The following is a 24,787-nucleotide window of genomic DNA, read 5'->3' on the forward strand; positions in this document are numbered from 1 at the left end:
AACACTGCGATTGGTGAATTGTCAGCCACTGAACTTTATTGCTGGATTATGTTACGTTAATTAAGATGCCATAGCGTTACGAATTAACGTCACTTAATTCATTTTTCTATAGGCTGAAAAGAGGTAGAATTATTTGAATTTTAGCAGAATTTAGAAGAAATACCAATCTTTTACAAAGGTAATAATTATTTATGTTTTAAATACCGCGAATTTTTTAATTATATATATTAACAACAATTGAATTAATTAGTGAATTATATGTTTCGGCAGAAGTATTTATTTTGTAGTTGTTTTTTTTTTTTTAATTGTACACTTTTGTAGATTTAACTCTACTTTTCACAAATATCTTGTATAAGTAGTTGCGCCGGATATGTATTTTTCTCGGAAGTACATGTGTTGCCAAAGTGCTTCGTTTTTTCGCAATAGTGGCACCACCCTTTGAGAACTTTTATTTTCGTCGCTGTTTACTACAAAAGTAGTTGCCCAATCTTTGCAATAAAATAGTCGTGATTGGAATCGTCTTTATTCTAAGAAATGTTTCTTAATTTTATGTTAATTTCAACACATTAAAAATCAGAAAACAAACTAAAATTATTCACTTCGGTTAAAGCCTTCTTAATGATTATGTATTTATAAAAACATTTCGTACTTCTACACTTATAAAGGTTGGGCAACGTCGAATTCATTATTTTTGCACCTGATCGTATTTTGTGCTGGTTTTCGTACGCCATATTTATCTTCATACATTCTTCCTGCAACAAATGCAATTAAAAGATTTTTAGTCCATATTTATGGAAGCAGGAGTAGCAGTTTCAATAGGTTTAGTTGCCTCAAAAGCAACGCACGTTCAAAATAAATACGCGGAACAAAGAGGTGGACCGTTTAGTTGAGTAACTCCAACGCTTTGTTAAGTGCATTTAATTGGCAATAAACGATTCGTTGCCATTCCGCTGCTGCAGTTTCAAAGTGTTGGTGCTCTTTTTGTTTACCCTACTGGAGTGCAATCCGGAATAAAGTACATAATAAAATTAAAAACGCAAAATACAATAACCCGTAAAGCAACTATTAAATCGAGAAACGTAAAACTTCTTAAGCACAATTTTTGCATTTAATGAATAAAGGCAGAGAGCTTGTAATTGAGAACTAAACTGCGATTTTAATACAAACATACGGATATACAATTGTTTTGCTCTACAACGTCGCGAATATGTCTACTAACAAAGATAGCCCTAGTCGTGATTCCATGACATCCTCATCTGCGCCCATATCTCTACTGGCTGATGGTGATTCCCTAACCCGAGACTATAGTTTAGGCAGCCTTACATCTGCCGTAAGTCAAGATGAATATTTCCGCTGTCGTGATCACGCGGAAAGTGTATTAAAGCGCTTGCAGTTATACTTGGACAGTCATCAGCTCTGCGATGTAGTATTAATTGCTGGAATCGACGGCAAGCGGTAAGTGTGTACTTTAGTTCATATCTACATACATATCTAAATATGTACATCTCTAAAAGAAAACTACTGATCATTGTTAATGAAGTGCACTTCCGGCGCCAGAAACAAAGACATTTCAATTACAAGAGCCTGTATATTATAAAAAGTGCCACGCGAAACAGACAGCTAAGGTCAGGTCGCATTTTGCATACAGCAAACAAAAGTAACAGTCGAGGGAGAATGTTTATGTGCATAAAGAGTTGAGTACGGAATACTGCGTCACAAACAAATCGCCAGTAAACCGTATACATTCACTTTACGTCGAATGCTGTTTGTCTATCATCTTCCCGTTCAAATATAATATGTATAAATATATGTGTATGTGAAGTTTTTTTTTGCACTAATCGTAGTGCGCCTCGTTCTTTGTCTGCAAACTGCTGCGCTGTAGGAAAAGCCACACCAAACAAAGAAGTGCTAGCCAGTACGACAATTGTATAGCCCCATCGCTATGCACTTGTCTCCCCTTTTGCACATTTTACTATTCGTTCCATGTGAAATGACAGCGAACTGTTACTCTATGTGATATATAGATGCCGACTCTTGTAAATTATAAATACATATACATATGTATGTTATAAATATATGTGTATGTAATGTCGCTACAGCTGTGCGTTGGTTGGATGAAGGTGAAGGTGTCGTACGGAAACGGACAAGCGTTTGGTTTCTGTTTTGTTTTGAATTAACTGTTGCTCTTACCCGATAACTTGTGTAAATACAAAGGTATATAAACATATGTATATACCATATGGTATGAACACATATGATACCAACCAATACACATCGTAATGTTTAAACTCGTCAAAAAATTAATAGCACTATGACTAAACTAAAGTTTCTCCCCTACATTGATAAAATAACGGTGCGATAACGAAAATAGTACTGTGATAATAAAATAAATAAACAAAATCTAAACTAATACGAAGATATGGATATCAAGTAAAGTCGAAAAATTGCTGACGTTTAGCAATTTCCGTGTAATCAACTTCTTCATTAAAAATTTTGCAAACACCTGGAAAGTTATGCCTGGATGACTTTGTTTATATGAATCATTAATTAATGCATGCATACTCAAAAGTTCATAGGAATATACATATACTAGGGCTAATATGTTTATATAATTACATATAAATTGGGTTGCTGACATGTTGCCGATATGTTTATAGCGCGAAGAATTTCGTCAGTTGCTATGAATATAGAAATATTTCTATAACAAGCAAATTCTTTAACTTCGATCACACCGAAGCTAAAATACCCTAATAAAATGGTTTTCTTACAAGAACTTGATTTGATCGCTCTGCTTTTATACTTGCCATATAAGGATACGATCTAAACAACTTTGTTTATATTTAAACCATAACTTCTTTATTTCCCTAAATTTGCGTAGAGTGCCAGCCCATCGTGTAGTATTGTCAGCATCGAGCGCCTACTTTGCCGCCATGTTCACCGGTTCATTGCGTGAGACCAAAGAGCAGGAAGTCACGCTTGGCGAGGTGCATGGCGATGCATTACAAATACTAATACAATACTGTTATACGGGTTATATTGAGCTGCGCGAAGATACTGTAGAAACGCTCCTAGCCACTGCCTGTCTGCTACAGTTGAACTCTGTAGTCACTGCCTGTTGCAACTTCCTTGCGCGCCAGTTGCATCCCTCAAACTGCCTGGGCTTTGCCTTCTTTGCAGAACGACAAAGCTGCACAACGCTACTACGTCTGGCCAAATCCTACACATGCCAGCATTTCATGCAGGTAAAATTCGCTGATTTTCTTATCCATTTTATCTCCAATAAAAATTTGTTTTTATTTTTATACAGGTTTGCAAAAATCAAGAATTTCTGCAACTCGACTCCGAGCAGCTGGGTAAGCTAATTTCTAGCGATGATCTCAATGTGCCCACCGAGGAGGACGTAGTGCACAGTCTCAAGATGTGGGTGCAACACGATCCCGCCAGCCGCGAGAAACACATTCCCGAGTTGCTGGCGTTAGTGCGTTTGCCGCTGCTGAAACCCTCATTTATTATGGATCATGTGGAAACGCTGTGCAGTTCCAATGAATGTCAACAGCTTGTGATGGAAGCGCTTAAGTGGCATCTATTGCCCGAACGACGGAATTTGTTAGCTTTAATAGCTTCGGAACGCACAAAGCCGCGTAAGTCGACGGTAGGTCGTTTATTGGCGGTGGGCGGCATGGATGCGCACAAGGTACCCGTAAAATATATGCAAGCACAATAAAATATTTAACAATAAAATAATAATTTTACAGGGCGCTATAAGTATTGAAAGCTACTGTCCGTATGCGGACAAGTGGTCCGTGTGGAAGAATATGTCCGCACGTCGTTTACAATTCGGTGTTGCTGTGATGGATGATAAGTTAGTTATAGTGGGCGGTCGCGATGGCTTAAAAACGCTCAATACTGTAGAGAGTTTAGACTTGAATACGATGGTATGGACAGCGCTGAATCCGATGGGCACGCACCGTCACGGTTTGGGCGTGGCGGTATTGGAGGGTCCACTTTATGCGGTCGGTGGTCATGATGGTTGGAGCTATTTGTCCACTGTTGAACGGTGTGTGCTGCAAAAATTAGCATAGATTTTTGTTTAATACAATCTCATATTTGTGTCCACAGTTGGGACCCAAGCACACGTACCTGGAGTTACGTGGCTTCGATGTCCTCAATGCGTTCAACCGCTGGTGTGGCAGTGCTTGGCGGGCGCTTATATGTGGTAGGTGGTCGAGATGGTTCGGTGTGCCATCGTTCGATCGAATGTTACGATCCGCACACCAATAAATGGACCATGCGTGCGCCAATGAACAAACGACGCGGTGGCGTAGGCGTAAGTACAAACGGTTTAATGAATGTTAACGCAAACTTTACAAGTTTTTTCGCAGGTTGCTGTGGCTAATGGATTCCTATACGCGTTGGGTGGCCACGATTGTCCGGCCAGCAATCCCTCTGTTTGCCGCACCGATACAGTGGAGCGCTACGACCCCGCAACAGATTCTTGGACTTTGGTAAGCGGTGAAATATTTTTTTTTTTGGTGAAGTAAAGAATGTTACTATATTATACTTGCAGATCTGTTCGCTTAACGTCGGGCGCGATGCTATCGGCTGCGCTTTGCTAGGCGATCGCCTTATGGCAATTGGCGGTTATGATGGCAATCATTATTTAAAAACCGTTGAAGTATACAATGCAGAGACAAACGAATGGACTCAAGCTGCACCGCTGACATACAGTCGCGCTGGCGCAAGCGTTGTGGCAATACCGAATATCATACCACCAACACCACCATTACCCAGCGCAACAGTTTAGTTTTATATTCAATTTTTTTTTTGCTCATCCTTCATCTATCTATCTTTTGTTGTTGCGTTATTATGTGAAGTGGCTTATTTATAGTATTATTGCTTTGGAAAGTTGGCAAATAACTTGGTTTTGAAAAGAAGCATGTTAAGTTGATAAACAAATTTTTGGTTAACGTGAATACGAAAGAAGTGCGCTAACTGCATCCCGTCTAGCTTGCATATTTCGTTACTGCTCTTGCGCTCAAAACATTCCGTACGCATTTATGCATTCCATATATATATATATACAATTTATATATAATACTTGAGTTAAGTTCGATGTTTTCTTTAACTAAAAACACTGATCGTTTTTTCTTTCTTTATCTTTTCTTTATGTTTTCTCACATTGTTACGTTTTCTGATACCTTTTTTGGTCTTTGGAATTTGTAGAAGAAATGGAAACCGGTCAGATTGAATCCGATGTGTTACAGACGCACCGTTGAATTTGTCGATTATTACAACCTTTAAGCAACTACATACATACATTAATACAACAATACATTTTTTATCATATTTTTTTACCAAACGAGTATTTAGATTTAAGAAGCAAAAAATCAAATTTTACTATTGTAATGTATTCTTACTTTGCATACGCATATACATACATACATACATACATTATATATAAATAGGAATTACATATGTGTGCTCGAAACTATTTTTTGAATTTACGAATATGAGTATTTATTTCTTTAATAAAATATACATATTTTGCATGTATAAAACAACAATGCGTTGTATTTCCGTTAACCCGTGCAAATAACTAAAAACAAAGCAGAAGGTTAACGTTAACTTCGGCTGCATCGCCGCTATAATGCCCTTCCCAAATAAAAAAGTTGCCATAGAATACTTGATTTTGATTATTCGGTTGTGGTTGCGTTGTTCAATAAGCCATATTTCATGAAGATACATATCTCTTCAAATAAAAAAGTTTTCCATGCAAGAACTTGATTGTAATCGATAAGTTTATCTGACAGTTATAACTTATCAAGGTCCGATAGCTGCATTTACGACAAATAAAACTATTTGGGGAGAAAAGAAATTGTGTAAAAATTCGTTTCAAAAACTGCGTACATACAAACAGACAGGGTATAATAATTACAGTTAGCTGATAAAACGACCGCTACGGAGAAATTCGGTTGTTTGAAATAAAAAAATTTAGATAGATTTCGCACAGATGATTCGTTATTGAGTATATTTATTAGGGAGGATATATAAATAAAAAGTAAAGCAAATGCACATTAATTATAATTATCAAAAATTAGTATTTATTTATTTTTATTGATTGGGCGATGTGTTGCGTTTCGGTGTCGATGGTGGCAGATCCATTGTTTTGCACACCCAACCGGCAATATCCACCTCCTCAACCTCAGCCTTGCGTATCCATGCGTGATCCTAGGCAAAACAAAATCAATTTTAATATTTATACAAATTTTAAAAGCAATATTATATATGTTTACCAGCAGTGTTTTAAGATCAGCACGTTCATCGGGATTTTTCTTCAGACATATGTCCACGAAGTTTTTAAAGTCGTCGGAGAATATTTTGTGCTCCAACCTAGGCGGTGGTTCATTGACAATATAATCGAGAAGCTCAAAAATCGCCATCACTTTTGGTTCCACAACGGTTTGTTGTCCATCCTCTGGATCGTCATTGAAGATCGCTTCCAGTGTACTGGCGTCCGGTGGCGGTATCGGATACATGCCAATTGCCATCTCAACTAGTGACAAACCGAGTGACCAAATATCCGATTGAACCGAGTAGTGTGTACCCTGCAAACGTTCCGGCTGTGTGGAAAATAGAAAACTTTAATGCCTGAAAATAATATAGAAGCACAGCGCTACTCACCGACATATAGCTGCGCGTGCCTACAAAGGAATTGGCCATGGAATCAATTAGCTGTCCGGACACGCCAAAATCACAAATCTTTATCTCGCCACTGCTGTTCACCAATATATTACTCGGCTTCACATCACGATGCATTATAGCATGCTTATCACGCAAGTAGCTAAGACCCTTCAGCACGGCTACTGTTATTTTGCCCAGTATTGATTCCGGTATGCGACCGGCACGTTTTAATATCAGATCCAAAGAACCACCATCCATATACTCCATACAAATACTGATTTCACCGTCGCTGTAGAAGGCGCCATAGAAGCCAACAATATGCGGGAAGTTACACTCATGTAATACTTTCAGTTCGCGTATTATTTGTTTTTTAATTGCCGGTTTCACCTCAAGGTGTATTAGTTTACGTGCCATTATCAACTCGGTGGGTATGTGACGCACTTTCATAACTACACCACCATTACCGGAGCCAAGTTCACCCAACTTTTCGAGATCATCATCAGAAAGTTCACCGATTTTCTCTTTTTGGCTGAGAAACACCTTAATGCGGTTTCGTGCGGAATCATCCATTTCCAACTCTTCCAGTGTCTCCGTTAGCGCCTCGATGCTCGTCTTCGGCTTCCCCAGTAAACTATGTTTTCTTTAATTTAACTTTTTAATGAATTTTTGTGCAACAAAACGAAAAGCAAAAAAATTAAGAGAAAAAGATGTTCGATAGAGAGGCATGGAAAATAAATACAATGCTCAGCAGCCCAAATTGGCCAATGCATTGAATTACTCCATATAGCGAGATGTATAACATATTTTAACAGAAACAGATAACTTTAGCAAAGCCAACATCGTACAAAACCGTTTGTCGGCGCAGAGATTTTTTTAAAGCAGCAAAAAAGTTAAATCTCAAATTAGAAGGAATCAACAAAGTGCTAGTGCAGAAAATGAAAAAAATCAATAGAAATATTTATTGGGATATTTACTCTGTTCCTGATGGTGTCTTGAATGGCGGTGTTGGTACAACCTGTGACGCGGCTACAGTTGCATCTACAGCTCCAGGAGGCAGCGTTAAATTTAATTTATTTTTCGACATATTCTATTTACCGTTGGGTGGACAAAATAATAAAAAGATACCTCTGCAAAATACCGAAAACTCCTCCTTGGCAGTGCTGTACTTTCACAGTTTTAATTGCTAAAAAAACTTCCCAGAAGGGATTTCTGTAGTTGATCCTAAAAACTTATAATACATATCTAAACAGTTTTTCCAAAAAGATATGATGGATAAATGTTTAATATAAATTAAATCTCAATTAAAGCATTCCAAAATATAACTATAATGATATATAAAAAAGGGAATAAAGTTGGGGTTGCGGCCAAAAATTGAAAGTGTAGACTACACTGTGTTTTGCTGATTTCATCGACCCTACGCTGTTGTTTTGTTATTGTTGTAAGCAGCTGTTGCGTTTATTTAACTTTAATTGTCAAATATATTTAATAATTTAAATAAAATTTTAATATAAAACAATTTACAACTTACAAAACATTATAAGTTCTAAAAGATAGGTAAAAGTAAATTATAAAGGAGATTTATTTAAACCAACTACAACTGTTTAACTCATTTCTAAATTCTGTGCAAAGAACTAAGCTGAGTGAATATTTCTTTAAAAACAGTTGCAATAAAAACAGTTTAAACTATATTATTAATTAAATACAAAATATTTATAATATTTTTAATTCTTATGAACGATGATGGGTAACACTCGCATTGTTTTTGCGCCGCATGATGCCAATATGTGTGGAACGAAATGAAAATGGAACGAATCTAATTAGAAAAGTAAAACGTCAAAATGAAATCTCTGATCAGAAAATGAATGCAGGGAAAATAAAAATTTTGTTGTTTAAAAAAGTCAAAAACAACAAATCGGTGAAAACGAGCAGACCAGACCGTCTCGCTTGTAAAGAAACGCGTATCGGAGTTTGTGAAGATTTTGTTACTATTTAATTCTTACAGTTATTTACTAAAAAGAAAAATTATGTGTTTAAGAATTTGCAAAGAGTAACACATTAAGAAAATTAGCGAAATTGAGCGAGTGTGTGTAGTGCGCGAGTGCAAGTGTACGCAAAAAATACATACAGGAAATTTATTGAAGTTTACGGTGCATCAAAGAATTGTGTTGAAGTGTTGTTTGTGTAGCAGAAAAAATTTGGCTCCCCAACAAAATTATATGCATTTCAAAGTAATTTTTATATAAAAAAGTGTTTGTATTTTGCATATTGCTATATGTATGTACTTCTCACCAATTGGGAGCGGTGCAAGTGAATAGAGAAAAACAAACAAAAAAATCCATGAAAAAAGGGAAGGGTAATACAAACCAAGCAAGAAGCAGCATCAGCACTGTCGAAAAAAGCTTAAGTTGCTAGTTTATCTGTGAAATATCTTGTTGGAGAAAAATTACTGATTGGATTTATATACTTATAACAGGTAGGCAGTGGTGTTGTTGGTAAATCAGTGAATAAGATTATGCATCACCTGTTATAAACGACCGATGTGTACGGCAGCTTTAGAAAAGGTGAGTTGAGAAACATCTTAAATTTGCACTTCGGAGATATTTATTGTCGTTCCTATGATATTTTAGAGGTAGATTCGTGTGATTTTCAAAATGTGGGTGTGTAAATATAAAATTTGTTTGTATTTGAATCTCGTCTCGTCAATTTTGCCATAAAAATGCTTATAAAACTTACTACTTTCTGCAATTTATTCGGACATGCGTATATATGTATGTATGTATGCCTATGTATGTATGTATGTTCTGCCACATAGTATGTTATTAATTTTTCAATTATTCATTCAATTAAAATAAAGTTGTTGATTCATTTTTTGCTGTTGCGTTCTTGTTGTACATATTATATACATATGCGTATGCGTATACTTTTTTTATTTCTGCTTATTCAAAGTATTAAAATATGTTGTTGCGGTCGTTTGTTACAGAAAAAAATGCCAGTGAAGAGTTCACACTTTAACTTGAGCTTCTAGTTATTTTTATGGTCATCACACCATGCTCCTGCGACCACACCAGTGGCACTTACTTTCCAGTGCTTTAGTTTGAAAACAATTTTATTTTCTCGTTTTACTCTCACCGGTTTTACGGTTTTGCGAATTTTTACTGCGGGTTGTTGGCATTTAAGACTCTGAAATATGTTTCTGTGAACGCAACTTTATTTCTGCCACAACACCGCGGCATTTGCTCCTGCGGTTGTATTTTTTTCGATTAATTTTTCCATTCCCTTAACAACTTCGGCGCCTGCCACTGCATCAACCAGCGACAGCGCTAATCTAATTTCTGTCCACAACTCGTGGCCGATGTTAATTCATTTTATTTACTTTTAGTTCCCCATAAACCATCCTTTGCCTATAAAACTCGAATGTATTTTATCAGCTGTCCATACTGCTGGCTGGTCCTAGCACCATCGTCATTTTTCATCCTTTTTCACTTTTCATATATATTTTTTTCACTTAAGTTATATTTGTATTACTATATGCATCCCTGATTATGAACAATAGCTGTAGGTATATGGAATAGCATTTGTCTTGTTGTAGACATCTGGCGCCACGGCTGTCTGCTCGTCGAAACAATAGACATCTGGCGCCGCACTGTCTGCTTGTCTAGGTAAACAATATCTGAGTCTGGCGCCGCGACTGTCTGCTTGCGTCTGGCGCCGTATAGCCGTATGTTCTGGTAATTTCCAGACGCAATATTCTAGAAGGACACGTCGGCATCAGCGAGAAGTGCGTGGCTATATAAGCCGTGGCAGCGCCAACGTAATCAATCAGTGCTAAGAGTAAACTGCTATAGTGTAGACGAGTTGTGAAATAAAGAGTTGTTGAATTAAATTAAACAGTGTTGATTTTATTTGTCAATCCAGAGATACGAACCTAACAAAGTAAACTAGCAAGCAGTAAATTCGTAACAATTGGTGTCAGAAGTGGGATTGTCAAATAATCCAAATTCAAGATGGTTAAATTCGGAGAATTGAGAATTCAGCAATTAAAAAAGGAACTGGAGGAGCGTAATTTGCCGATAAGTGGGCAAAAGGCGGATCTGCAGGCACGACTACGTAAAGCAATGGAAGCGGATGGAATTAATGTGGACGAGTTCGATTTTGATGGGCCAGAAACTTCTACAAAGGTAGAAGAAAAAGTAGAAGAACAACGAACATCATCAAGTGCAGACATGAACATGCTGTTAGTGGCTATACAGAAAATAGCTGAAAATACAGAAAATGCAGTGCAAACAGGAAATCGTCTGGCACAGCAAATAGCTGAAAATGCAGAAAAAGCAGTGCAAACAGAAAATCGTCTGGCGCAGCAAATAGCCGAAAATATATCACAAATAACAGAAAATGCAGCGCAAACAGAAAATCGTCTGGCACAGCAAATAACGCAAATAGCTGAAAATACATCACAGTTAGAGTCTCGCCTTACACAACAAATGACTGAAAATAATACGCAGTTAGAAAAGCGTTTGGTACAACAGATTACAGAAAATAATACACAAGTGCAAGAGAAATTTTCAAAATTTGAAGACGAATTAAGCACAATAAAAAATGACGAAGAAAATTTAAGATCAGAATTTCTTCAACTGAGTAATCGTGTGCGAGAACTGCAACTACATGGCCCTGCACCATCAACAAATAATCAAAGATTGAAGGCACCCACATTCGATGGAAGTATTCCATTTCAAATTTTCAAACTTCAGTTTGAAAAGACAGCAATGGCCAATAACTGGAATGCAGCAGACAAAGTGGCATCCTTGTTTGTATCATTGAAAGGACCTGCGGCAGAAATCCTTCAGACTATTCCAGACTGTGAACGGGACAACTATGAGGCATTGATGAGTGCGATAGAAAGACGATATGGTAGTGAGCACCGGAAACAAATATACCAGATCGAACTGCAAAATAGGGGTCAGAAAATGAACGAGTCATTGCAAGAGTTCGCAACTGAAATAGAACGACTGGCTCATTTGGCAAATGCAGATGCACCTGTGGATTACATTGAGAGGGTAAAAATTCAATGTTTCATAAATGGAATTCGTGATGTGGACACCAAACGCGCCACATATGCAATGCCAAAAAGAACGTTTGCTGAAACGGTTTCGCACGCCCTCACACAGGAAACAGCTTCCCTACTAAGTAAACCAGCACACAAAGTACAAAGGATTGAAATGGAACAACCGGCGCTGATGGAAGAAATATTGAAGACTCTGAAGACAATTGCTGCACAGCGAGTAAATACAACAAGCAGATGTTTCAACTGTAGAAAAGCGGGTCACTTTGCCCGAAATTGCAAGATAAAAGTAAACCCATCAAAATGGAAACAACCAACAGAACACCGAAAGAGGATTCACCACAAAAATCCGGATGCATTATCACATCGCCCTTGTCCACTGGAATTTAAACATTGCTCCAAATCAGAAGGAAAAGAAGGTATAATCGACGTGCGATCACTGAATATAGAACCTGAAGATGATTGGACTCCTCACCGCATCAGAATCAATCAGCTGGAGGACCCTGATCTTGCAAAGCTGATAATAGCCAAAGAAAATGGGGTACGACCACCAAAGGAACAAATAAGTAGCGAGAGTCCAACGGCAAAAGCATATTGGGCCCAATGGAACAGCATAAACCTCGTTAATGGATACCTTCATCGTACCTGGGAAAGTGAAGATGGCAAACGGTCTCGTCTGCTGATCATAGTACCGAAGTCCATGATCCCGAAAGTATTGAAAGAATATCACAATGGACCTAGTGGAGGGCACCTTGGAATTACAAAAACTATAGAGAAGATTAAACAGCGGTTCTACTGGATCGGTTGTCGAGATTCCATAGCAGAATGGATAAGTAATTGCGTAGAGTGCATGGCAGCTAAAGGTCCTAAAGCCAAAAGTCGCGGTAGGCTACAACAGTACAACGTGGGATCACCATTTGAACGAGTCGCAATGGATGTTGCAGGTCCGTTCCCAACCAGTACGGCCGGTAACAAATATCTACTGGTTGTCATGGACTATTTCAGTAAATGGCCAGAAGTATATGCCTTACCAAACCAAGAAGCGAAGACAATAGCCGAAGCGTTCGTAGAAAATTGGATAACAAGGTTCGGAGTGCCCGTCGAATTACACTCAGATCAAGGCAGGAATTTCGAATCTTCCATTTTCCAAGAAGTCTGTACATTATTGGGCATCCACAAGACACGGACAACAGCGTTACACCCACAATCAGATGGGATGGTAGAGAGATTCAACCGAACGCTTGAAGAACATCTGCGGAAAATCGTTGATAAAGATCAACGGAATTGGGACAAGTGCATCCAGATGTTCCTGCTGGCGTATCGTTCAGCGAAGCACGAGACAACTGGTTACACGCCAGCAAAGATTATTTTCGGATCTGATCTGCGACTCCCTGCTGATCTTAAGTTTGGAACGAATCCTACAGCTGTAAGAAATGATGGAGATTATTGTTCTGCCTTAAAGGAAGAAATGAATGAATTGCATCTAATGGTAAGACAGCATACGCATCTGATGAGCAATAAGATGAAGGACCGGTTCGATCAAGCGGCAAATTCAAAAGGTTTTGAAGAAGGTGATCTGGTCCTGTTGTACAATCCACTTCGAAAGAAAGGCTTGTCCCCGAAACTGCAGACAGCTTGGGAAGGACCCTATATGGTGATGAAACGACTTAATGACGTGGTGTACCGCATACAAAGAAATGGAAAAGCACGATGTAAAATGAAAGTAGTACATTTGGAGAGGCTCGCCCCATTTGGTTCAAGAGGATTTGTGCCTAATCGGGACGATTAGGCTTTAGTGGAGGGCAGTGTTACAAAAGTAGTATTAAGTTATATTTGTATTACTATATGCATCCCTGATTATGAACAAAAGCTATAGGTATAATAGGTATATGGAATAGCATTTGTCTTGTTGTAGACATCTGGCGCCACGGCTGTCTGCTTGTCTAGGTAAACAATATCTGAGTCTGGCGCCGCGACTGTCTGCTTGCGTCTGGCGCCGTATAGCCGTATGTTCTGGTAATTTCCAGACGCAATATTCTAGAAGGACACGTCGGCATCAGCGAGAAGTGCGTGGCTATATAAGCCGTGGCAGCGCCAACGTAATCAATCAGTGCTAAGAGTAAACTGCTATAGTGTAGACGAGTTGTGAAATAAAGAGTTGTTGAATTAAATTAAACAGTGTTGATTTTATTTGTCAATCCAGAGATACGAACCTAACAAAGTAAACTAGCAAGCAGTAAATTCGTATTTTTTTCACTTGCTTCTGCTTCCGATCCCGCTGACACTTTGCTGCCACTGGCTCCTTCTTCTTTGACCAAACGGGTTGTAGGAACGCCCGCATTTAATCATTATATATACACATACATACATATACATATATGTATGTATGTATATGGGGATGTGTGCAGATATTTATACATCACAAAGACCGTTATACACTCCTATGAATAGCGTGTGTGCACCTCGCATTTGCGTGGATTGAAAAGTTAATAATGAAAACCTAAAGGATTGGCTATTTTGTGTTAGGAATTCACTTTTGCTTTGCCTTAAATAAATAATTGTTAATTCCGTTTGCATATGGAAAATTTTTGAAATGAAAAATGTGAAGCACACTTAGTCAGTCCACCTGTCGTACATTGACTTGGCGCTATTGTCACAAAAAAGGTGTGGCAATTATAGAGCATTAACTTACTTTTAACGATTTTTTGCAAACAACAACACTACTTATTAAATGATAAATGGAAAAGTGAAATTTCATTGTTATTTTCATCGCACTCTTACTCTTTACTGTATTTCCTAATTAAGCGCGTACATATGTATGTACACACATTTTTGTTCATTTGTAACTGCGTCTACATTGGCACATTGACCTCGGTGTCATTTAGTTCATTCATACTTTAAATGACAAACTAGTTCATAATTGAAATTGGGAATAGGTACAAAGAAATTCGTTGAACTCGACGCAAATTATTTATCAAAAAAAGAGAAGAAAAAACTTTAACTTCAGTTGCACCTAAGCTATAATATCCTTCAAAATTGCATTTCTTATAGCATAAAAGAGTAAAAAGGTCTTTATCTTGATATTGATGGAGGAGTGTATTTGACAATTCCTATATGCTTTAGTGGTCCAATCGGAACAATATCTTCGGAGATTGTACCGTTGCTTAGAAAAATAACCCATGCCAAATTTCCAGAAGATATCTTGTCAAATAAAAAAGTCTTCCATGCATGCTTGGATCCCCTCTGTTGTCTCAAAATCCTTACCTTTCATCGGCCTTTTCAAGCAAGGTAACAAAAAAAGTCCGGGGTGGGCCGCAACTTGGCTGTAAGGCTGCTGCGGGGGTGGGCACTTTTCGGAACCATCTTCGCACATACCTTATGCATGTTCAAGGTCTGCATCACAATGTCATGAACCACAGATTTTGATAAATTTAACATCTGGGCAATTAAACGAATACTTAGTCGACGGTCTGAGTTGAAATCTTTGCGCACACTAGTCACATTGTCGGTGTTTGTCGAAGTCGCAGGTCTCCCAGCATGGTCTTCATCACCTCTTCTCAGCGCTCCAAAAAGCGTGTGTCACCGAAACTCGCCACTTCTTGATAAAGCAACGTCTGAGTAAGCCTGCTTGATCATTAAAACGTCTCTGTCGCAGATTTACCGAGTTTCATACAGAATTTAATCGCCTACCTCTGCTCTAACGAACGCTGCATTTTCAGATTGCGCGAAAAAAGGTTTGTCCTGACTCTCCAGGTGCTCGGAGACAACTGACCAGTCGCTCGTTCATTAGCTAGGAACGCCCTCTACCCAATCCAGTCGGTGTGCGCGCGCTCCGAATTACAATCGCGACGGAAGAAAATCAGTCCTATTACTTTCCGGACAAACCCGAAAGGATAATTTCTTCGACATTTTCTACTACGCCGTATTTATTTTAGCTGTTGTTGTCGCCAAATAATTCCGAGAGATGTTGTCGGGTTTAAAGTCCTGGATGAAAACTAAATACAAACAACTATAACCCTATGGGCGTTGCTTCTTCTCTCCACTATAAAACTCTACACAGTATCGCTAATATCGTGCTAAAGTAAAAGTTAACCTTATAAAGCCATAAATCGTATGTGGTATCAAAAATGTGTAGTCAAAATATCAGTTGTTGGAGTTAAGTATATTTAAACATGGCCTCTGATGTCAATAATAAACAAGTAAGCAAATTTTCTTCTTCTTAAATGCAAATTATAGAAATATAATCCCACATATAAGCACGCACGCATGCGCACGTTTATTCAAAAGCAACTGAAACTGGTCATCCTTGATTTAAGTGTGCTTCAACGCCTCTACGGTGCGCTATTTGTGCCACACAAAACTTAGAAGATGTGTCAGTAGGTGAGAATAATATAAAAGACACCAAATAAATAACACCAACAACTAATAGGAATATATAAAAAATATTACCGTTGATAAAGCAATTCGTATTGCTGGGAAATTTTTTATTTACTTTATTTAAAAGTGTGAGAAAAGATCACAAAAAATATTTTGACAACAGAGGCTGCAGAAGAGTATGTAGGGCAAATATTAAATTTTTGGGAAAATGTTCAAATATATTAATAGAATTTGTATTTTATTAAAAATTTGTTGAAAAAAAAAAATTTTTATGCCTGTCGACTTTGTACCTGGGGTAATTCTATGTAAATTGGTCCATATTGAGGTGAATAAGTAAGATTTGATGAGGTTAAATGCCTTTGTTTTCTCGACCAAAATGAGTTGCTAAAATCAGAGCAGATCTTCCGTATACCTAATATACTGATTATAGACCTACGGGTTGTCTATATGCGATAAATGATATAGTGATCAATGTGTGAGATATCGTAGGTTCGGTTAGATGGCTAATCTAGATATATCGCACGTGGATTGTAATATATAGTTCTTTGTGAAACCACAGGCATTTAATTTCCATTACCGCCAGTTCGGTGAGATATCTGAAGGTATACGCTCCCAAGTGTTTTAAACCTTGATATCCCAAACGCTAACGACGGATAGTCAAGCAGAAAGTGTTGAGTTGTTTCCAGCTCATTGTCTTTCAAACAGCTTCTGCAGATGGCGTCTGGTAAGATTTCCACCTTACAGCGTAGACACCAATAGGTTAATGGCTTGTTAAAACCGCCACAACTAGGGAGAGGCTAGTCTTACAAAGAGATCACTAGATCTCTTACGATTCTAGGGTGTATTCCCTTGCTAGCTCATCACATTTACAACTGCTTGAGTGACTTGACTCTCATACGAAGACCCGAAGCTATTGATAACAAAGTTAGGCACTCCATGACCAACCCTGAACGCACTGTTAATGAGTTCAAGGCTGGTATCGCCGCCCTGTTATCTAAGTGGATTGTCACTTCTCTGAAGGAGGCTGCACTCCGGAGCAGTAAATCTTCTGCTACCTTAATAATTGCAACCTCGGCTTAAAAAACACTGCAATAGTCAGGAGCTCTAAAGCTGGTGTTCATAGAGAGCTTCTGATAGTAAACCCCTCCACCACTGACAATGCCTACGGAGGCTGCTCCCTCATGCGACTCACTCTTGGCCCACTCGAGTGTATTATTTATCACCGTAGTGTTTCACGATTTCGGCCGCCAAGCAGCGGTCCGCCTTCAACTGACTTTTTTCTGCCCCTGTAGAGCCATGAGTCTAGCAGAGGTTCCTTAGGTTTTGCTGGTGATTTCGCCGCGTTTGAAGGCTTCCGCCAACCTATCGCTCGTAGAAGGGGCTGATGTAAAACTTTCCACTGAGTGGTCCTGTTCCTGCATTTCGCCAGCGTCGGTTTCGTCGCCCCAATAGCAGGCCTTGACCTCTCTTCACTTCCTTTCGTTACCTTTCCGCTAACGTTCTTGTTTTTTGATTCTTGCCAATGCAAATAGGGTCCCCTGCCAAAACCGGTCTTCGTCCCCCGGAAGGTAGTCGACTTTAATGGCCTCAAGGTTGTCTCAGTAACGAGACCAAGCCGAGGGTTGACATACGACCTTACTATGAGGCTATACGTTTAGAGCCGACTAGCGCAGGGGGACCGTACTCTGAGGCCTGCCAGGGTTTTAACGGGACGGGCGCGGTTGCGACATTAACCTGTCACCATTAGAATATTTGAAAAATTGCATACGAATTTTTGTTTTTAATTAACGAGTTACGAGCGTATTTTATATTCGGTTGCACCCGAATTCGGCACTTCCTTAACTTTTTTATTACATTCTTTTTATTGTTTTTTGACGGTGCAGCGCTCATAAAGTGCGTATGCATGTACTTAACATTTTTGTAAGCCTTAAACGGTAAATAAAAGCCACCGTTTGGTGACCTTCACTTAAATCGAAAATTATGCCAAATATTCGTTTTAATCATTTTGTGCCCCCGTGGCATAATTTGCACTTGAAGTCAGTTAACGCCTTCAACAAAGCCAAAAGACAGTTATTCGCGCAAAAGCTGGCTTTGAGTGTGTGAAAATTGCTCTCAAGCTGACAAAGCATGTTGTACGTAAGTGTGTGTGTATGTTTGTTTAAGCAACATGTGTCCCATTTTACTGTAAACTTTATTTTGCTGACTCTTGCTGGAACTGATTACTGCAGTTGTTAGTGATATGGTTGTTGTTTTGATAGCTTGTGTTGTAACGGTGTCTGATAACCACTACTTTATCTGATATTTTTCGTTGTTTTTTTGGGGCTTATTTTCATTTTTTATTTATTTCGTAATATTTATGCAATTTTTAATTAAGTCATGTTGGTGGGACCTGCTTCATGCACTTACGTACAGACAGACATAATTATTTACTTTCCTTATGGTTTTTAACAGTAATTTGCATACGCTGAATTGGGTGTATCAAGTTTGTCACGAAGTTTTTAACACACAAAAGGAAACTTCGGAGATCGTGTAAACATATATGATCCATATCGAGCTTCCCTGCCTTCTTTAAAGAAAAAGCACAAAAACATCAAATTTAATCTAAAATATTTATTTTCATTCCAAAAAACAATCTTAGGCATTTATTCTTTGAAGATTATCTCTTTCAAATGTTGACCGCGGCTATGTCTCAGATAGTTCATGCGTTGAGTACAATTTCCGATTACTCGGTTGAGCATTTCGATTGGTAACTTGCGAATGTCACGCGAGATGTGCGTGAAGACCTGACTCGAATCGGGATTGTCTCCATAGACTTTAGACTTTATATATCCCTAAAGGAAAAAAGTCTAACGGTGTGATATCAAACGATCTTGGTGGCCAATCGACCGTCCCAAAACGTGAAAGTATCTGTTTACCGAAGTGTTCTCTGATAAATCCATTGATTTATGCGATGTGTGGAAGTGGCGCCGTCTTGTTAACGAGATCACGAGCTTCAATCCCAGGCATCAAATAATTGTTCACTATGTCGCGATAACAATTGCCATTGACGGTTATGTGTTTACCGCCGTCATTTTTTAAGAAATTTGGGCCGATGATTCCACCGGCTACAACAACCCGTAGTTTTTTCTGGTAGAAATTGCACCTCTTGAATCTCTTCAGCTTGCTCTTTTTATTCCAAATGCGGCAATTTTGCTTATTTACATATCCCTTGAGCCATAAATGGGCCTCGTCGAACAAAACTTGATTCAAAAACGTCGGATTTTCGCGAATCTTTTCAAGAGCCCATAGAGCGGAGCGTTGTCACTTGGGCGGCTTCAGTTCTTGCACAAACTGTATTTACGTACGTTTTCAAGTTAAGATCTCCACGTAAAATGCCCCACGTACTTTCGTACATTCGCCCGAGTTGTTGGGAATGGCGCCGATTGGACTCTTCACGGTCGTCGTGTCTTTCCATGATGAAGTGCCAGACAACGTTGTACACGAATAACACGAGCGCTTGACACGACTCACTCGTGATCTGTCTAAAGAAGGCTATTGGAAAAGTGCCTCTACTTGGATCTCCCGTTATATACATATGTATATTGGCATGACAATCTTAGTCGGCTTAGCCGTGTCCACCTGTCTGTCTGTATTCATCTCTGAGTTTTGAGATATTCGCCGATATACGAGGTGTGTTCAAAAAGTATCGCGAATTTTGTGTTTTTTCAAAAATTATTTATTTATTCATGAATATCTATTTTGTCCCCTTCAAAGTAATCCCCATGAGATATTATACACTTGTGCCAACGGTTTTTCCAATCTTCGAAGCACTTCAAAAAATCATTTTTTTATCTTCTTCAGCTCCTCCTTCGACGCCGTCTTTATCTCGTCAAGAGAAGCGTAACGTCGTCCTTTCATGGGCCTCTTCAGTTTAGGGAACAAGAAAAAGTCACAGGGGCCAGATCTGGGGAATACGGTGGCTGCGGCATTAACGATGCCTTAATGCTGCCTGTTGTTTTTGGCCAAAAAGTCGCGCACAAGCAACGATGTGTGAGCAGGGGCGTTATCGTGGTGCAAAAGCCAATTTTTGTTCTTCCACAAATTCGGGCGTTTCTGGCGGATTGCTTCGCGCAAATTGCGCATAACTTGCAGGTAATATTCCTTATTGACCGTTCTTCCCTGTGGCAAGAACTCATGATGCACCACGCCCCTGCAATCGAAGAAAACTGTAAGTTACGATTCGCGATACTTTTTGAACACACCTCGTAGGACCACTGTATCATGCTATACAAACTGACTGATAAAAATCAAGTCCCTGTATGGAAAACTTGTTTAGTTGTCAACATATCTCCACGAAATTTGGCATGAATTGTTGTTCAAAGCAGCGGTACAATCTCCGAATAAAATCAAAATATTTGTATGCCCTTATATGCTACAAGAAATGCATCTGTGAAGGGTATATAGCATGGGTGCAACAGAAGTTAATGTTTTTTCTCTTTTTTTCTTTTTTTCGTAATATTTATGAATTTTTTCATTGAAACCATTTTGAGGAGACTTGTTTCAATTACCTACACTCATACATTTGTACATATTTCTTATGTTCATAGTTTTTATATTGTAATTTGAACACATTTTTTTTGTTGTCGTATTAGGTAACAGTCGCTCTTGGTCGTTTATTGTGCATACACACTATTATAATGTTTTGGTTATTATTTTTGTCTTTTTTCGAATTTTTGCAATTTCCAATTTCGTTACTGCGCAACTTTGCCAGCGAAATGCCAATTGTTAAGTGCACAATATATGTACATATGTCTGCCTGTATACATATACATATGTAAGATTGTGTGTATATGCGTAGTTATTCAATTTACTGTTATATTCGATATCTTCAATTGATATCGCATGGAATGGATTTGTTGCCGCGCCAAATGATCGAATTTAAAATTTATTCTCACTTTACATTGCACGCCGACAACTCAAAGCTATGAAAATCAATCTACAGAATCGGGAATGGATGCTGCTGGCTGCAGTCAGCTTGATTGGCTTCGACATAGCAATTGCAAAGTGCGCCGTCACACACAAACACACACATAAACGCATATACAAATACCATGCCGCACCAGATGTTTGGCTTGCAAGTTTTCTTGTTGTTGTTGCTGATGTTGTTGCCACCATAGTAGCTGGTCCAATAAGTTGGCATGCGTTCAATAGCAATTCGCCGTGCAGTTTCCTTTATTGCTTTGCATTGTTTGTTGCATGAACAATTCCTCAGCATGCAACATTAGCAAGCGAGATATTGATGTCGTTGTTGCTGGTTGTTTTTGTGTTGCTGATGTTTTCCCCATTATCTATTTACTGGCTGTCAAAGGGGCTCAATTTCATTTTCAGTCACTAGCGAACATCATAGTTCAGCTCCAAAGAAGCAGCACCTTGAAAATGTTACGAAGCGAAGCTAAATCTTATCTTAATGTAAGAACAGCTTCTAACTCCAGTCAGGCTGCACTTGAAAGTTTAATAACCAATTATGGAATATATCTGCTGCATGAAAAAAGTTGTCACTTGTCATGATCGGTTAGATTTTTAGATTTGGTTTAAATGTATTTAGAATCATTACTCTCGAGCATAACATAAAGGGTATAACCGCTTGCATGTAAAAAACGCGTTTTGTTTGTTTTTTTTGAAGAGACATTTTAGAGAGTGAACCATTTCAAGGTTCCCTCCTTTTTGTTTTAAGAAAAAAAAACACAAATTTCAATTTTAATAGAGAATGTTTATTATCATTCGAAAGAACATTTGTTTTAGGAAGATTAACTCTTTCAAATGTTGGTCTAGGCTACGTCTCAGATGGTCCATCCATTTTGTCTAATTTTCGATGACTAGTTAGAGCATTTCGATTGGTAACTGGCGGATGATCATGCGTGATGTCTTACTGCAAGGCCTGAATCGAAGCGTGATTGTCCGCATAGACTTTAGGCCTTATATTTCCCCACAGGAAAAAGTCTAACTATGCTGGCCAATCGACAGGCCCAAAACGTGAATTATCTCTTCACCAAAGTGCTCTGAACATTAATTGATTGAAACCAAATGTCGCTGAGATCACGAGCTTCGATTTCAGTCATCAAATAGTCGGTTATCATGGCCCGATAACGGTCGTCATTTTTTAAGAAATTATACCGATGATTAAACCGGCCAACAAACCACATCAAACCGTTTTTTCTGGATGAAGTGACAATCTCTTCAGATTTCTCTTCGTCCCAAATGCGGCAACTTTACATGTTTACATACCCATAGAGAATTCAGTTGAGAAATAAGCCTCATCGCTGAACAAAATTTGGTTTGGAAACGTCAGAACTTCTTGGAACTTTTCAATAGCCTATAGAATGAAGCGATATCGCTTGGGAAGGTCAGCCTCTTCAGTTTTTCTACAAGCCGTATTTTCTACATTTTCAATTTAAGATCGCCAAGTCGTTCCATACCTCACTCCGAGCTGTTGCGAACGGGCGATTCGACTCTCCATGGTCCATGTATACACTCTCAAGTCCGGATACAATATTTTCTTCACTGCGTGGTGGGCGTAATCTATTCGGTCCAATATTATCCAATAATGAATGCTAAGTCTCAAGATGGATGAAGGTGTTGCGAATAGTATTCTCAGTAGGCCGATTATATTGACCATAAGTATACCTTGTATATGTTTTGTCAAAAAAAAGGATATCGAAAAAAGTACCTCGAAAGGATCACCCTTTAAATCATCCGCTTCCCGAAATCAGTATTAGCAACTTCGACGAAGATTGTTTCGATACGTTCTGAAGCTTATATTGCGGATAAAATATGTGATAGGCAAGAAGACAACCTCTGGAGTCAGAATTATTTGGAAAAACTCTCACAAATTCTCTAAGCATCTAATTTCGCGCCTACAATCTCACGCTGTTGAATTTTTGAATACCTTCTCAAATTATATAAGCCCTCGCGCATATTTTCTTTATTTATTTATTGCTGCAATAAGAACTACAAATGGCTCTTCCCGCCGCTTTTGTCGTTTCTAGCCTTTGCTGTTTAGCTTCTTGTTTATTTATATTTATTTCTTACCTCCGCTGTTTCTCTCTATAGTTATTTATGTTGCGAGCAAGTTGGTGTAGTAATTCCACCGCCAACAGACAAATAGACAGACGGACAGACAAAGTTGCAATGCCATTTATGGTAGTGCAATTCCATCCGTTGCAACAGCACAATGCAACCACAATTTACTACACATTGCTATACACACACACTCGAATGATGTATCTCGTCTCATTCGTATCTGGTATCTAGCGTATCTTATGTGCATCTTACATGGCCGGTCGTCCAATCCAACAGGCTGCCGGCTGCCAAACGCAGTTACTCACACACACACTTGCAACTTGTCAGCGCCAATTCCCAAAGCTCACCACAATTTAGCTTAGTGCATTTGAAGCTTGCCATCTGCTGCTTCGGCTGCCTCTGCTTCCTCCTCCATAGGCTTTCATCAGTAGAGGTATTCATATATTTTATTTCGTACTCTTTCATTTTTGCTTCGCCATTTTATGACTCTTGGTGCTGGCGTACGAAATTAACTGCAATTGCTAACCGTTATTAGTGTTGTTGCTGTTTGTGAAGCAGTTTTTATTTCTTCTTTTCTTTTTCTTTTTTTTTGTTATTTTTGCTCTAATAATGCCTACCTTCCTCCACATGTTCAGTTACGCCCATACAAACTAGTAACATGTTCGTACCTGTGCCTACTGTGCACCCTACTGTTGTTGTTGCTGTTATATCGACTATTGTTTATGCTATTAGCGCAAATGTTGCTTACTGTGCCATTTACGGTTGTTTTTATCATCTTTTGTTGTACTCGGCTGTGCAACTCTTGCTTAGTTTGTGCTTTTTGCTTCCTCTTTTCCTTTGTTTTTTCTTCCATTTTTCTTAATTGCACAATAACGAAATTAATTGAAATGAGTTACGGTGCCACTAATATTCCAAAAAATATCAAGAAACAAAGTTCCATCTATCACTGTGTATGTTTTTTTTTTTTGTTTTATATCAGAATATTTTCTGCTTGCATTTTTCGCTTGTGTGATTTATTCGCTTCTTGAAATGATGCTTCTAGCTGCAAAGCACTAAACATGGTCGCACACTTAAGATCAAATTGGATCGGGACTGGTCCAGCTACACTACGGTCATAAATGGAATCGATACATTTTTTTTTATAGATTGTCACAACCTTTTTTATATTCGTGTGAAGTTTGATCTCATATGTAAATTAGAGTGTTTGGCAGATTTTTGGTTTTTGGAACGACTCATGATAGGATAGGTAAAACTGGTAGGCAATAAGCCACGTATAGACCAGTTTTGGTCCTTTGCGATACCAGAAAGAGTTCAGTTTCTAAATCCAAGAGAAGTAGTCATCCTTTAGGACGCCTGTGCTGACGCGATTTTTAACAGACTCTGCGGCCTCACTATCGATACCTCCTCCAGTGTACCATGGGGACCAAAGATGCTTACAGCGTAATCTTGTCAATGAGGGACAGATGCACAAGATATGCTCCACTGTGACCAGTTAGTATTCCGATCAATTTCTTACAGTCTCTTATATCGAGTGACAATAGGAATTTTGTGTATTTCCGATATACCGTTTTGCACATAACTTTTGCGTCTTGCACCCAGGTAGCTCGTTCC

At 38.6% G+C, this 24,787-nt stretch overlaps 3 protein-coding genes across 12 annotated transcripts in view; 2 read left to right on the forward strand and 1 right to left on the reverse strand.

Moving 5' to 3' along the window:
• Positions 1–688: 688 nt before the first annotated feature.
• LOC105224144 (kelch-like protein 5) lies at positions 689–6,098 on the forward strand. 2 transcript variants are annotated; one of them, XM_011202135.4, is made up of 8 exons: positions 689–1,455; positions 2,879–3,242; positions 3,308–3,694; positions 3,756–4,057; positions 4,120–4,327; positions 4,383–4,505; positions 4,568–4,798; positions 5,224–6,098. In XM_011202135.4, exons 1-8 carry the CDS (start codon positions 1,208–1,210, stop codon positions 5,299–5,301), a joined length of 1,941 nt encoding a protein of 646 aa, XP_011200437.1. In that variant the 5' UTR covers positions 689–1,207; the 3' UTR covers positions 5,302–6,098. The 2 variants fall into 2 exon arrangements, 1 of the variants encoding a protein (XP_011200437.1); XR_002183851.3 differs by having other exon boundaries at positions 690–1,455; positions 4,568–5,047; positions 5,224–5,281.
• On the reverse strand, positions 5,997–7,861 carry LOC105224141 (dual specificity mitogen-activated protein kinase kinase dSOR1). 3 transcript variants are annotated; one of them, XM_011202134.4, is made up of 4 exons: positions 7,656–7,861; positions 6,682–7,312; positions 6,294–6,620; positions 5,997–6,228 (listed from the first exon to the last, which is right to left on the reverse strand). In XM_011202134.4, exons 1-4 carry the CDS (start codon positions 7,763–7,765, stop codon positions 6,112–6,114), a joined length of 1,185 nt encoding a protein of 394 aa, XP_011200436.1. In that variant the 5' UTR covers positions 7,766–7,861; the 3' UTR covers positions 5,997–6,111. The 3 variants fall into 3 exon arrangements, with proteins under 3 accessions (XP_011200436.1, XP_011200435.1, XP_029405228.1); XM_011202133.4 differs by having other exon boundaries at positions 6,682–7,321; positions 7,656–7,856; XM_029549368.2 differs by having other exon boundaries at positions 6,682–7,332; positions 7,656–7,778.
• Positions 7,862–8,534: 673 nt separating this feature from the next.
• LOC105224140 (ecotropic viral integration site 5 ortholog) overlaps positions 8,535–24,787 on the forward strand; it is a 72,860-nt gene continuing 56,607 nt past the window's right edge. For 3 of the 7 annotated variants that reach the window (XM_049456245.1, XM_049456244.1, XM_049456247.1), the window contains exon 1: positions 8,536–9,242. The gene's annotated coding sequence lies outside the window, so the exon portion shown is untranslated. Of the gene's footprint in view, positions 9,243–24,787 lie in introns of all 7 variants that reach the window. The other 4 variants (XM_049456248.1, XM_049456249.1, XM_049456246.1 and 1 more) reach the window with 2 other exon arrangements.

This window comes from Bactrocera dorsalis, chromosome 4 (genome assembly GCF_023373825.1).
Source record: "Bactrocera dorsalis isolate Fly_Bdor chromosome 4, ASM2337382v1, whole genome shotgun sequence".
Lineage (NCBI taxonomy): Eukaryota > Metazoa > Arthropoda > Insecta > Diptera > Tephritidae > Bactrocera > Bactrocera dorsalis.

Excerpts from the sequence above, each read along its gene's own strand:
- LOC105224144 (XM_011202135.4), top strand. The coding sequence starts at position 1,208 with ATGTCTACTAACAAAGATAGCCCTAGTCGTGATTCCATGACATCCTCA. Across the intron at positions 4,058-4,119 it reads TATTTGTCCACTGTTGAACG|TTGGGACCCAAGCACACGTA; the intron begins GTGTGTGCTGCA and ends TTGTGTCCACAG. Across the intron at positions 4,799-5,223 it reads CACCATTACCCAGCGCAACA|AAGAAATGGAAACCGGTCAG; the intron begins GTTTAGTTTTAT and ends TGGAATTTGTAG.
- LOC105224141 (XM_011202133.4), bottom strand. The coding sequence starts at position 7,765 with ATGTCGAAAAATAAATTAAATTTAACGCTGCCTCCTGGAGCTGTAGAT. Across the intron at positions 7,322-7,655 it reads AAGACACCATCAGGAACAGA|AAAACATAGTTTACTGGGGA; the intron begins GTAAATATCCCA and ends GTTAAATTAAAG. Across the intron at positions 6,229-6,293 it reads CTGATCTTAAAACACTGCTG|GATCACGCATGGATACGCAA; the intron begins GTAAACATATAT and ends TGTTTTGCCTAG.